Source organism: Cataglyphis hispanica, chromosome 3 (assembly GCF_021464435.1).
Source record: "Cataglyphis hispanica isolate Lineage 1 chromosome 3, ULB_Chis1_1.0, whole genome shotgun sequence".
NCBI classification, from domain to species: Eukaryota; Metazoa; Arthropoda; class Insecta; order Hymenoptera; family Formicidae; genus Cataglyphis; species Cataglyphis hispanica.
Window position 1 is genome coordinate 3,045,704 of NC_065956.1, and position 13,100 is coordinate 3,058,803.

The 13,100-nt window shown below is 32.2% G+C and overlaps 1 protein-coding gene across 3 annotated transcripts in view; it reads left to right on the forward strand.

Annotated features, from left to right (window-relative positions):
- Nucleotides 1-13,100, forward strand: part of LOC126848300 (breast cancer anti-estrogen resistance protein 1) — a 61,280-nt gene that overhangs the window by 24,228 nt on the left and 23,952 nt on the right. For 2 of the 3 annotated variants that reach the window (XR_007687243.1, XM_050589087.1), the window contains exon 2: nt 12,139-12,288. The exons of the other annotated variant lie outside the window; for it this stretch is intronic. Coding sequence is in view for 1 of the 2 variants with exons in the window: in XM_050589087.1 (XP_050445044.1) it covers nt 12,139-12,288 (150 nt within the window). In the remaining variant the exon portion in view is untranslated. The remainder of the gene's footprint in view (nt 1-12,138; nt 12,289-13,100) is intronic. 3 annotated transcript variants of the gene reach the window in all.

Below are 13,100 nucleotides of genomic sequence, written 5' to 3' on the forward strand. Positions count from 1 at the left end.
GTCTCTCATTTTCTGCGTTTTTTATTCTTAGAGACAATGAAAATATTTGAAAATAAAGCCACTGAATATGATATCTTGAGAGAATGACTCTTTCATCGACATTAGACATATCAAATGCTCGTATAAAGTTCGTCTCTTAATGTACTTGTCGATGTATCATAATTAAATTTCATCGCTCATCGCGAGACACCTCCAGAGAGACTTATCTATCCATGAATATTTACTCGCACGGAGAGATATTGCTGGTGATTCGTAACTTGATCATGACGAAAGATTCTCTTGGGAGAAAGCACAGCTTTTAGAGAGATATACTTTTCAAAATATTATTTATTACCATTATTTATACACACATAAAATATTATTGCACTGAGTATGAACAACTAGACATATTTGTGAGAAAGAGAGAAAGAAAATTATTATAATACTTATAAGTTATATATTGCACCAAATAACTTATGGCATTATTTATGTTTAGCTAATTGTTAACTCTTATTTTAAAAATATTGATAATTTTCTTTTTATATTTTTATAATTATTTCTTATATAAGTACATATTATTGTTCAATCAGCTGCTGGTATAAAAGTTCTCAAATCCTGAATAAACTATCATAGCGTTAAAATCAATACCATGTATTGAATATGATTAAGTGCTTCGACCTGCAATTAATTCGATTGATATCTCATAATTATAATAAATAAATAATTTGTAATGATGAGTCTACAAGATATATTTTTATTTCTGTTAGTGTTAAATGTTATCACTGTGCGCTAATCTAGCTTTAAATTTAAAAAAAACAATATTGTGTCTATTATTATAATTAATAATATATTTATTATTATTAGCAACATCTTCATTTTTTTCCTACTCACAGTGCAATAGAATAATGAACTTACGAAAGCAGCAAATTAAAGACTAATTTATCTGTAATAGCTACAAAATATCATTTCGTATGCAAATCAAGCATCAAGATGGCAATTTACATGACGCGAAATGAACAGACGCTGCTAAATATTTCATTCCCTCAAACGCAATGAAAGCGCGTGCTTTCCGTTCGCATTCGTTGCATGCACCCTCGTTTAAAAAACGAGCACGAACAGGGACACTTCAGCAGACGGATCTCGGCCTTTTATTACCCTGCAAGTGAGGGGTGGGGTTTGGGGAGGGAGGGGTAGAGGGAAGAAGCGGGCGCGGATAAAGCGAAAGGGCTCCTGATTATCCATTCGTCCTGAAGACCTTCACGTTTTCGGTCAATCTTCCTCTCGCCGCTACGCAGGATGCGCATATGAGGTGCACCTATGCATATTTATGAGGTATCAGTGGCCGTCGAACGAATTACAGGCTGGAGCACCTAATCACGTTCAACGCCTACGTGGCGTGATTCTTAACGCTCGTTTGCTCCAGGATCTGGGAAACTTCGGGCAATATTGTTTTGTGTCAATTCCTCTTTCTTTTGAAAACAATTATAATTATTTATTTAAAAAGATTTGAGTTCTAGATGATAATTTTTCGCTTTATCTCGTGTTATAATTCATTAAAATGCACGTCTTTACATCTCAGTTTTTACGCGTTAGAAATGAATATGACATGAAAATATAAAATATATGTAGAATATTAATTCATAATGTCATTATTCTCTTTAGCCTTTGCTTGTCTAATTCAAACTCGATTCCTTTTCTATAAACATTTCCTAGAGCGAAGAAGATATCCTACAAACTGAAAGTTTCTCATTTTTAATATTACACTGTATGACAATTAAATTAAAGTAAAATTATTCTTAAAGAAGAAACAAATAGATTTTTTCTAAGAAAAAGAAATGCGTCGCAATATTTTTTACGTTGAAAAATTTATATACTTAAAAGCAAAATACCAGTTAATAACCATGCATTTATCGATGAAATGTCAAATGATATATCATTAATTTTGAATTTTGTCGTCTCGGTAATTGCGGGCTTTTATCGCGGTAATTAAAAGAAATTGCATCGAATCACATTCAGGATCGTAAAAAGCGAAAACTCCTCCCACGCTTTATCCCCCGCGGATATTCCTCGTTTTATAAATTTAGATTAGCATGATAATTTATGCGTGACGCTGTCATCTATGCTGTATAGATCAGCAGTGGTGCAGTCTTATTAAATGCCTTGACGGCGACTGCAATTATTGAACGGAATTCGATCCGCTCTTTCATTATTGACGAAAAGTGGCGCATCGCGTTCGAAGGGTTTCGATTACATCTTCAAACTTTATACAACCTAGTAATTGCATCTCCAGGCGAATCTCTAAGCTGTAGAATCTCTAGGCTGTAGCTCTGTCCTGAGAGTTTGAAGAGTTTATAATAATATTTAGCAGATTACACGCGAGGAGATGCTAATACTTTACAAGTTGTACCATTTATCTTGTAACATGTGTATGATCCGAAAAATTTTCAAGTTTGACATGAATATGATTATAACAATAAAGATATTTATGCACTTTGAATTTATGTTACAAATGTTGGATAATGTTGGATTTAATTCGAATCAATGATTTATTTACATTTTTTTTGCATAACTGTATAAGATATACAAAAAATATTTGTTATAATTGTATTATATTTTATATTATATTTTTTATTATATTCTATATTAAATATTTTGACAAATTTTTTTCTCAAAAAAAAAAGATAATTATAGGTCGTTTTATTTAACGATATTCTGAAAATATTAAACTGTCTCTATTAAATATATTAGAATATCTAAGAAAAGTATATTTTCAATAAAATTATAATACACGATCATGGTCATATGTTGAGTTGCGCTGGTAAGGTTGAGCATTGATGAGTCACCGAGAATGTCAAGAATGCAATGTAAACGGTATGAAACAGGATCTTCTCTCCAATGAGAAAGAAAAAGCGAAGATGAGGCTACGAGTCGAAATTAATTGCTACTTCCGGCCGGCGGATTTCCGTCTAAAACATTAGTCATAAAGAGTTAGTATCGCTTAACATCAATTGCTTAAATCATATACAATTCTGTTTTCGAATCTTTCATCAGTTCAGTCATAGCCAATCAATTAGTAATTAAGAATACATATTCCGTTTCATAAACAATAGTTTGCAAATAATTCGACATTGCTCTGAATAATACGTGTTTATTAATTGCTTATTATGAATTTATTGAAGACACATTTTGATAGGCTAATTTCAAGAATTATATTTATTTTTATTTAAGAAATTAGAAATTTAAAAGATAGCTTTTAATTTTTTATCTTTTTATATATGATTTTATATGAATTTGCATCCCGAAGCGTTCTATCAAAAATTATTAAGACTCGAAAGTGTACATAAAATCAAAAATCAAAAAATTCTGATCATGAGGTACCAATTTTCAATTTAAATTTTTTTTTTTTATATTTGATGGAATCGTACTGTATTGTTAATATATATTATATATATATATATATATATATATATATATATATATATATATATAAGAAACTGTAGAGTTCTTCGAAAACTATAAGATACGATGATTTAAATGGCATTTTTCGATAGCGCTGGAAGTTGAGATTCATATTTTCATGATACAATTTTTTTAGGTTTTGTTGCCGAAATTATTTTTTAAAAATTACAGGAACTGTAGAATTATTTGGAATGCAAAATTCTTGATAAAACTTTCAGTTTTTGAATATGAGATGTTAACTTCACCCACCGACTTTAGGCGCCTCTTTTATTTATTCTGTATTTTCGTAGCACATTGCAAACATTAAAAATATAGGAATTTCACATATCTTTATAATTTCAATTTATTATTGATTGATGTAGAAACAAAAGACCGTTTAAGTCAATTTGCAGAAGAATGATTCTATAAGACCATTATTTGTCCAGCTCACCTCCTGTTATAAAGAAGTCTTTGTCTCTCTCTCTCTCTCTCTCTCTCTCTCTTTCTTTTTCTGTCACGTAGGATACTTCAAATAAATATTAGCGGCACAAAAAGATCAGATGTGTGTGCCTGTTGGCACCTCACGATTTCCTTATCTCGCACGAGATAATTCACAGCACTTACCTCTTAATTTCAGAATTTATGTATAAGGTGTTTCTCGAGTTTCCTTTGCATGTTCTTCTGTCTACATTTCTCGAGCAATTCAATTTGGAATTGAATTTTTCTTAAGAATTTAGAAAATTTTTTGCAATAACTTTAACATGTCAAAGTGTAAATATCTTTTTTTCATAATTAATCCTTCTGTCGCTAACAAATTCGGTGTAAAATAAAATTTTTATTATTATTTCTTTCTGCACTGTTTAAATTGCCTAGATTTTAATTCATAATTAATCTGATTTTGAGATTATAATTTTCAAACAAAATTACAGAATTAAATATCATCTAAAAATCTGAAAAATTCTATCTTCATATTTAAATTCATTAAGTTGGAAATACTTAAATATCAAATTGTTTTATTCAAATTGCAATGAAATTTTATCATTAAAAATTATTTTCCTTGCTGCTTAAACAACCTATTCAAAAGAATTCGTATACGAGGAGAAATGTGAGCTATCTGGAACACTCCCTTTATCTCCCCTTATACCTGGTATTTTTATAGTCGCATTGCATTCTCGGATTACTTACACAATCAGCGTGTACCCACCTGGACGCGACAAACGGAGACACGATCTAAAAAAGCACTGATCCCAGTGTTAAAGTACGCAAAGAGAGAGAGAGAGAGAGAAAAAGAATATATATATTTTTTTTCTTCTCGGTACATTTAATCGGCGCATTTAACAACATCGTGTGATTAAGCTCATGCGCTAATGAAACGTATTTAAAAAAAAAAAATAAGTGAACGTTTTTTTTACAAACTAATAATTTTTTTAATCCTTGAAAAATGTATGAGATAAATTTTCTTCCCATCATTTTTAAATTATAAATATAATAAATACAGTTTTCTCTATTCTTGAAGAAACATGTGCATGGAATATACATATAATAAAATAATTTATTTCTTCTATCCTCCGAGGATTTTGTACCGTAGAGGACTGACTTGGCTCATACTACCAGCAATATTGTTTCGATAGCTTATTTACTATGCTATGAGTTAGAAAGCATGTTATGTGCTGTTGTAATGCTTGCACATAATGTTTGTGTAAGATCGGTTGAACAAACGGTTAGCAACGAGTAGTTTGCCGAGAGATTGTTCGTTGGCGATTCGTCCGCCAATCAAGCAATCTGCTCGTTCTATTGGGCTTATTTTATTTTATTGCTTTCATCAGATCATCGCGTGACTGTTTCGCCTATTCTCGCGCCGCTTCGCACTTATATATCCATGATATATCTATAAATGCAAACATCTTTTCTTAATTTATGCAAAGAGATACTTTCGAACATTTTCAAAAATATTATATTAGTTCTATAACATTATTTCTGTTACAATCATTTCAGTCCTCATCGTGAAATATTTTAATACAAAAAATTTTATTTTTAAAATTTACTTTATTTCATGTAAAATGAAATCTTCTTGCATGCATATACGTACGTTTAAAAATTTAAGCATTACACATATATAGATTACAAAAGATAGCTTTTTTGCGATTTTTTCTCTTTCTTCCTTTCTCTTTTTCATGATGGTTTTATAAAATATTTTCCAGATATCTTAATATTAATTAGAATAATAAACAATTAAATATGCTCACATATCACTATGAATATATTGACTTATTTGTAGTCATATTGATTGAAAGCATGATAATCTGATTATTAGTAATTTCATTATACTCGTAACATATTATTAACGGGAATTATATTATAATACCTGTACAAGTTTTCAATTCATGGTTTGCCTGTTGGTTATAACTGATGATAATTGATTCATCGATTTTATATAATAAGTAGCAAATGTAGAGTAACTATACTAGTGAACTATATACGGATATTGGTTACACGCCGGTTTATCAGTTTTTTGAGAGATTAGATAAGCAAAGGGGCCAATAGAAGCGATAAAAAAGAAGCATGTTTTCGATGGACTCGCAGGATAAGATCAATTCGAGCTTCCGTCCTGTCCATTGCTGGACGGCAATTGAATTATGCAAATTTATTCCGTTCAGTCCTGTGCCGAAATTTCCGGGGATAATGCGTGCCGTCGTCCACCCTTCTTCACGCCGCCGGGTGTAATCACGAGGACTACCTCCTGTCGTGAGCAGAAGGTGTCGTGTCGTTCGACAGGATGTCTCTTCATCCGCTTGAATTATTCCGAGATCCTTATTATCACGATGCTGAGACGGGCTCAATGCGAGGGCTAATTCAAAACCGATGGTAGCGAGATTGTATCGTTAAAAAGATTGTGCCCTCCTCCACATTTTTCTAGAACGATTTAATTCTTTATGTTATACGTGTCTTCTTGTATTTCGGGATGTATCTGGAATTAGCAGCACATCCCTTTCATTACACGAATTCCATAATTGACATTCTTTTGATAGAAAAGATATCATTAGGATTAAATATTTTGCCAAAAAGAATGTGATAGAGATAAAAAATATACAATATTATCTCTTATGTTTTATAATGATTTATCTTATTTATATTTTATTATGCTACGCAATATGCAATAACGAAACAAAAATATTCGATACTATCGAGGTATAATAAGCTTATGGCTATATATAAATTGTAAGAAACTTTTAGCAAATTTGATTTTTCGTTCACGTCAAGCTTGCGATGACGTGAGTGGCGCAACTATGCGTAAGCTGGTATTTTCACACGCGACGCTTCGCTCTCGCACGCACGTCCATCGAGACGATCATGCGTGGGCGGTGGTCGGTTGGTGCGTCTGGCCTAGCGGCGTAATTGTGTGTCGCATTGCACACGCACGTTCCTCATTAATCAATGGTTTCCGTCGGCGCGCGAACCCTAAGAGAAAGACCGACTCGTTTTAACACGACCGCCCGACGTGTAGCCTTTCATTTTCCGTTAGATCTACTAACGCGACCCGGTCGTTCTTCATTCACGCATGAATTGCACGCTTATTACTTGTAATATTTCGACCGAAGAGCTTTTCGCTGTAGGCTCGACACAGTAATAGATCTCTCCCTTACGACTAGATAAGATTTCGATAGCATTCAGATTTCACAGCTACCGTTTTCTTTTTTTTCTTTTTTTTTTTTAATTATCCCCATTTGGACTTTCGTGCCCCACGATGTTATTATCATTTTTGTTCTGTTATTTATGATTGATATTATTTTATGATGATTTTATTGATGAATTCAATAAAACGTGCGTCACGATATCGAAAATGATGGTGCGCATATGAACGAACAATAAACAATTCCCATAGGTTTCTTTCCCATAGATTGATAAGCATAAGCGTACAGCGTCTCGAAATTTTTTCCAAAACATGTTTATTTAGATCGCTGTTGACATTTTGACTATCGATAAATGAAGTTCTGTGAAACTGATTATATGACTCTTTCTATCTCATTTCGAACATTGATCAGATGGAAAGTGAATCGATGCTTTATGCGCTTATAATGTCATTTGAGCTTGAAAAATCGGTGTTGACATAAGCGTGCTTCCCCGTGTTTCATTTACACGTGATTAAATAAATCGTATTATTCGCTCATCGCGCGCTTTGACGAAACGTTGAACCCCAACATTACACGCGAGTGTACACTTATAGACCCTTCATATAGTACGTGCCATCGCTTATAAGCTTACTTGTAATTGGATTACAGACTTACGGACACTCTGATGCAAAAGTTTAGAGACGTTTCGGAGAATGTTATACAAGATGCAAGACGTTTATATAACATTCGTAGAAATAATTTTAATTCTAGTAAAGATTCATCTTGTAATTTTTGTGTACAATAGAAATATTATTATTAAAAATTTAAGAGGATTAAAAATTTTTCAAAAAACAATAATATAAATATGTGTGATTTCAAAATTTATATTATGCTGGTAATTATTTTTAAAAATTATTAATACATATGTTTTAAGCATTACTCGTTAGAGTAATATTAAACATTTTACTATGAGATGTTTTAATTTACATTGTAACGACGTTAAAAGGAACAGTATATTTTTGTGTAGTCAAGAAACATATTAATTCTTTGTCGGTGAACGCTAATGCCGTAACACTAAGGCAGTAAAAACGAGAGCCACGTAACCGTAACGATACTTCACTTCCTTCTGAAACGGCACGTGTCTACAAAGCGGTCTTAACCCTCCGCGAAATACACATATACACATGCTTCGTCGAATGCGGTATTTGTATAAGGCTACTTACCTACGACGCACGTGTTCGGATCACATCCGTGCGGGGGGATGGATGCTGGCAAATATACATCCCTTGTAATTTAAATTTCAAAATAGACCGTCATTAAAAACCGTATCGAAAAGTTTGATGTGTCGTCGATTCGACTAATGTATTTCCATTTGTAGCATTTTTTACACTTTTTGATAATTATCTCATTGTTAGTATAATTATTGTATCTTAGGATAGCATATATTTTTAATCAAAAAGTGAAAAAAAAATGTGACGCAATAATCGCCTTTATAATATATATTTAACATATATTTTGAAAAATCAATTAATTAAATTGCTTTAAGAAATTATTATTAAATTGATAATATTAGTTGTATTTTTTCTTCTTCGAAAGAGAATCATTTATATACTTTTATTTCTTATATGATTTATCCTAGAACGTAAATAAAATGTAGAGTCACATTAACTCACTAATCTTAAATAGAAAATTTAAAGTTCTTTTAGAAGTAAATATATATTACACGTAATTGCTCACATGATCGTAAACCGATTCAATTTCGATTCTGTCAACTCGGTTCCTCTCAACCAGAATAGATGTGATTATTTTTATCGATGGGATTATGCAAAGGAGCTGCCACGAAGCGTGCTTTTCTCTCTACAAAACGATTTGATGAATCGAGTTACTCGTGCATGAATCATCGAATGATCACTTTTAAACCCAGGGTTTTAACCGGTTGAATAAAAGAACCCAGAAAAAAATGCGTAACGAAAACAATTAATTGCATTTTCTGCGTTCCATTCGAAACTAACTGGGTTACGTGTAAACATGAAGACTGCTATTTGACCTCGCTCTTCGATGCTTCTTTCACCCAAAAAATAACAAACGCAGATGTCTGCGGGTGCCCTTTTTTATCCCGAACAATAGATAGGCTGCGTAAATACGGCCTCTGGTGGCATAGACCATCCTGTTCCGATCGAGGCTCGGTAGCTATCAAAGTTGCTTTTTGATGCCAGCCTGCATTGCTACTGTCAAAATCTAATTTTAAATGCACATTGGAAAATTTCAAACTCTATTATGATATTAACGTGCATGTGCTTTTCTGTCTTTTACACGGAGATAAAAGTGTAAAATATGATTATATTATAAAGCTAGAATTATAAAAATAATACAAATCACTCAAGGAAAATGTATATTAAATGTATACAAAAAAATATTTATTAAAATATATTATGTCTCTACACACATAAACACATGTTACCCCAAAAAATTATTATTTCTCGAATTTTCTGCAATATTTTCTGTAATATTAATTTTAGATATTTTTTTAGATAAAGAAAATGTAATTTATTATCCTAGATATGTATAAACATTGTTTATACATTGTTTATATATAATGCAAATGTAATAATTAGTTAGATCTTTTTACTAAATTTTATCAAAAATTTTAGTTTTTATGACTTTATAAAGAGAGTGTAAAATAAATTTCTATTAAATAAAATATATTTTGTTAAAATAAAAATATTTATATAAAAGGATATTACATAAAATATCACATATTTATTTAATTGAATATTAAAATAAAAATTTACTGACAGAAAAAGAGAATATTTTTATATTTTTATAATGTTTGTTTAAGGAGAAATAATATATTTTATTTGATACTTAATGTGTGTGTTTTAATAAATGAAAAATGTTAATCGATAATAGATTATCGATTGATAACAAATCAATCTTTGATCGTTTTGACACAATTATTTACCAGACTAAGCTGTCAAAAAGGTCATGGTAAGTGCATGTACCTGCGACTGGTTTTAGGTTCGAAGCAAGCGAATGTCCTTTTATGGTAACGAACTGCATTCTTGACGGATTTGCATTCATAACGTACAACCTGATCGTTCCAAAAATAAAATCGATGTATTCGACATGTAATGAACTTGAAATGTTAATACAAATAGAGAGTTAAATTAAGTTTTAATTGCACGAATAAAAACACGGGCATGAGTTTCTTCCATTAAAAATCTAAGGCATATGTGATTATATATTCATAATATATAATTATTATATATTCTAAGAAATATTTTTTGTTATATTGTAAAAAGAAAGTTAAATCAAATTAATATTTGTTAAAATTTTATAAGTATTATTCTATTGAAATTATTTTTATATAAACTTTTTTTTATATATTTACATTTTTTTTAAATTTATTTTTGGTATGCATTTTTTAAATATAAAAAATGTTGTTATCAAAAAATGTGTAATTAATTGTGGACTTTTCGAATATCATACACATACAGAATTATGTTTTGCAATGTAGATGAAATATTATTCATTGTTTGATGATAATGCAGAAGTACAAAAGCTTTTATCGCATTTGGTTGAAGCGGCAGCGGTTTCATGTTAAGAATTATGTATCTAAAAAGAGAGAGAAAAAAAGGACAGTACATATATTACATGTCTGCCGTACATGAAATAGAATTTTATAATGTGTCTGAAGTATTATTATTTTAACGGAGCTGTAACGGTTTCGCAGTTAAAAACTTACTGTCATTTGAGAAAGCAGTTATAATACGACTTGATTAAAATTTAATATTATTTGATATATACTTATTCGCGCGTATTTTCTCGTAAATTCACGGTTAGTTGTTCTTGCGCTGATGTGAATTGAGATTATTGAAACGAGAACGGAATGAGAATGAACTTGTTAAGAATGAATTACGGTATCGATTTACCATCAGCAAGCGAAATTCTATTTTAATTATTTCATTTAACGGGAAAAGCAAGGTTAAATTTTATCTTCTTATTTTTATGAACAATTATTATTCCTTTTAAAACTTTTCCGTTAGCCAATATATTTCTTTAATTATTTATCTCTCGCTTTTCCGCGAATCTTTTCTCGGAAAACGGGCATCTCTCCTTCACTTGAAAACAGTTATGCATTCTGAATTATCATCGTCGCAAAAATTTGATTTTCCACGTGGCTTTCGTGGAAGCGCGAACAATTATTATATTCAGTATTAAATTCAGTTGCTCCCGCGTTAATGATCGTATAGCGACGCGTTAATTACGCGCTCCGTCGAACGGCGCCGGAACTTCGCCGAAGACACCGCGTATATGACATCATTGTTTGCCAGCGATGGTGGATGGAAAAGGACTTAAAGAACCGAGAGATGGTCGGCAAATCGTTCGAGACTTCAATTAAGCTCACTTGAGAGGAAGAAGAGAGATGCGAAAGAGCTCTGACGCAGAGCTTCCTCGTAAAACGCGTCTATCAGGCGATGCACTTCGGAGACGGGATCGCCGTTTAAGTGATCGTTACATCTCCTCTCGACGGCGAAACACAACAACAGGAAAGAGAGAGAGAGAGACGTTTGCCTCGTCGTTGTATCTCGAAATAGACAGATGGACGAGAGGGAGGCTGCGACGCGAGGCTGGTGCTAGGATTTTATGGATTTAAATTGGCCAAAGGGCGAGTCGCGATGCTACCCAATTGGCGCGTGCGTGGAAATCGCCTGACTCGTTGACTTTTCGAATGAAACCAATTGCTTCTGCGGCACCGATACGACAATGTGCCATCTGTCCATAGTACGTATCGCACATCCGCTGCGAAAAGTGTCGAATCAGAACTATATATATATATATATATATATACTATGGTCTGAAGCAAAATTATCACACAATCGCTGAAGGGCTTGCGAGAATTAATCATTCGGAGAAATTCGTTGCGCATTGAGACATTGATGATATGAAAAATATGGACCCATTGATAATTATCAAAAGATTCAGAGATAATAATCAAGATTAGAACCGCGAATATATACCTATATTATAAATCCGTCATATATTTTATTATTTTCTATTTCTTCTGTGCAAGAATATATTGTAATCTTTTTTTTTTTTCTTTTCACAGCAAAAATGCGTGAAGGCGCGAGCGCTGTACGACAATATCGCCGAGGCGCCTGACGAATTGGCTTTTCGAAAAGGGGATGTTCTAACTGTATTGGAACAAAATACCGCTGGTCTTGAGGGATGGTGGTTGTGCGCTTTGCGAGGTAGACAGGTAAAAGAGTTGAATGAAAAGTATATAACATTTTTATATGCATCTATCAAATTTTTCTGGAACAAAAAACTTTTAGAAGTATAAGATTCTTACAACTCATGGTGTAGAAAATTGTTACATAAGTTTTACAAATTCTATATATACTTTGAGCGAGTTCATTTATAGAGTAGATTGAAAGTTCAATTTAATTCTTGGAGGATTAGCTCGCATTTTATCTCTGAATCCTATAATTCGTCTTGAAATCTATCACTCAAATTCCAATACGATTCAATTACATCACGTGTTACACGAAGAACACATAATAGGCGAATGTGTAATACATGAAACTTCTTCCTTCGATCTCTCGTGATTTTGCTTGCGCGTCTCCATTAACAAACTCTCCCCGACCTATTACACTTTAATGGAGTTTACCTATCGTATTAACGAAACGTTCCTTGGATGCTTTCACGTATTTCGTGCGCGCATTATTTATGCGTGTCTCTGTAAAGCATAATGTATAACGACGTGCTTCGGAATGAAACTCGAATGGCGTTATTATCGCGAAAATAGGACACTCGATCGCACTAGATAATTTAGCTTCATGATCTCTTTGCCTTCATGTTGATGCCAGACATAACTGAACCCTGCAATTTGCACAACTGGAATACGCGCGATTAGCCAATTACTAAGAATCATCAATATTTACGTTCATCATTTTATATTTAGAATAATTTTTAGAAAGGAAAGAACGCGAGAGAAAATATATTTTTTTCAGATAATGTTTATAAACTAATGATCCTTCGATGATGAAAAACCGTGGCAATTCTAATCAT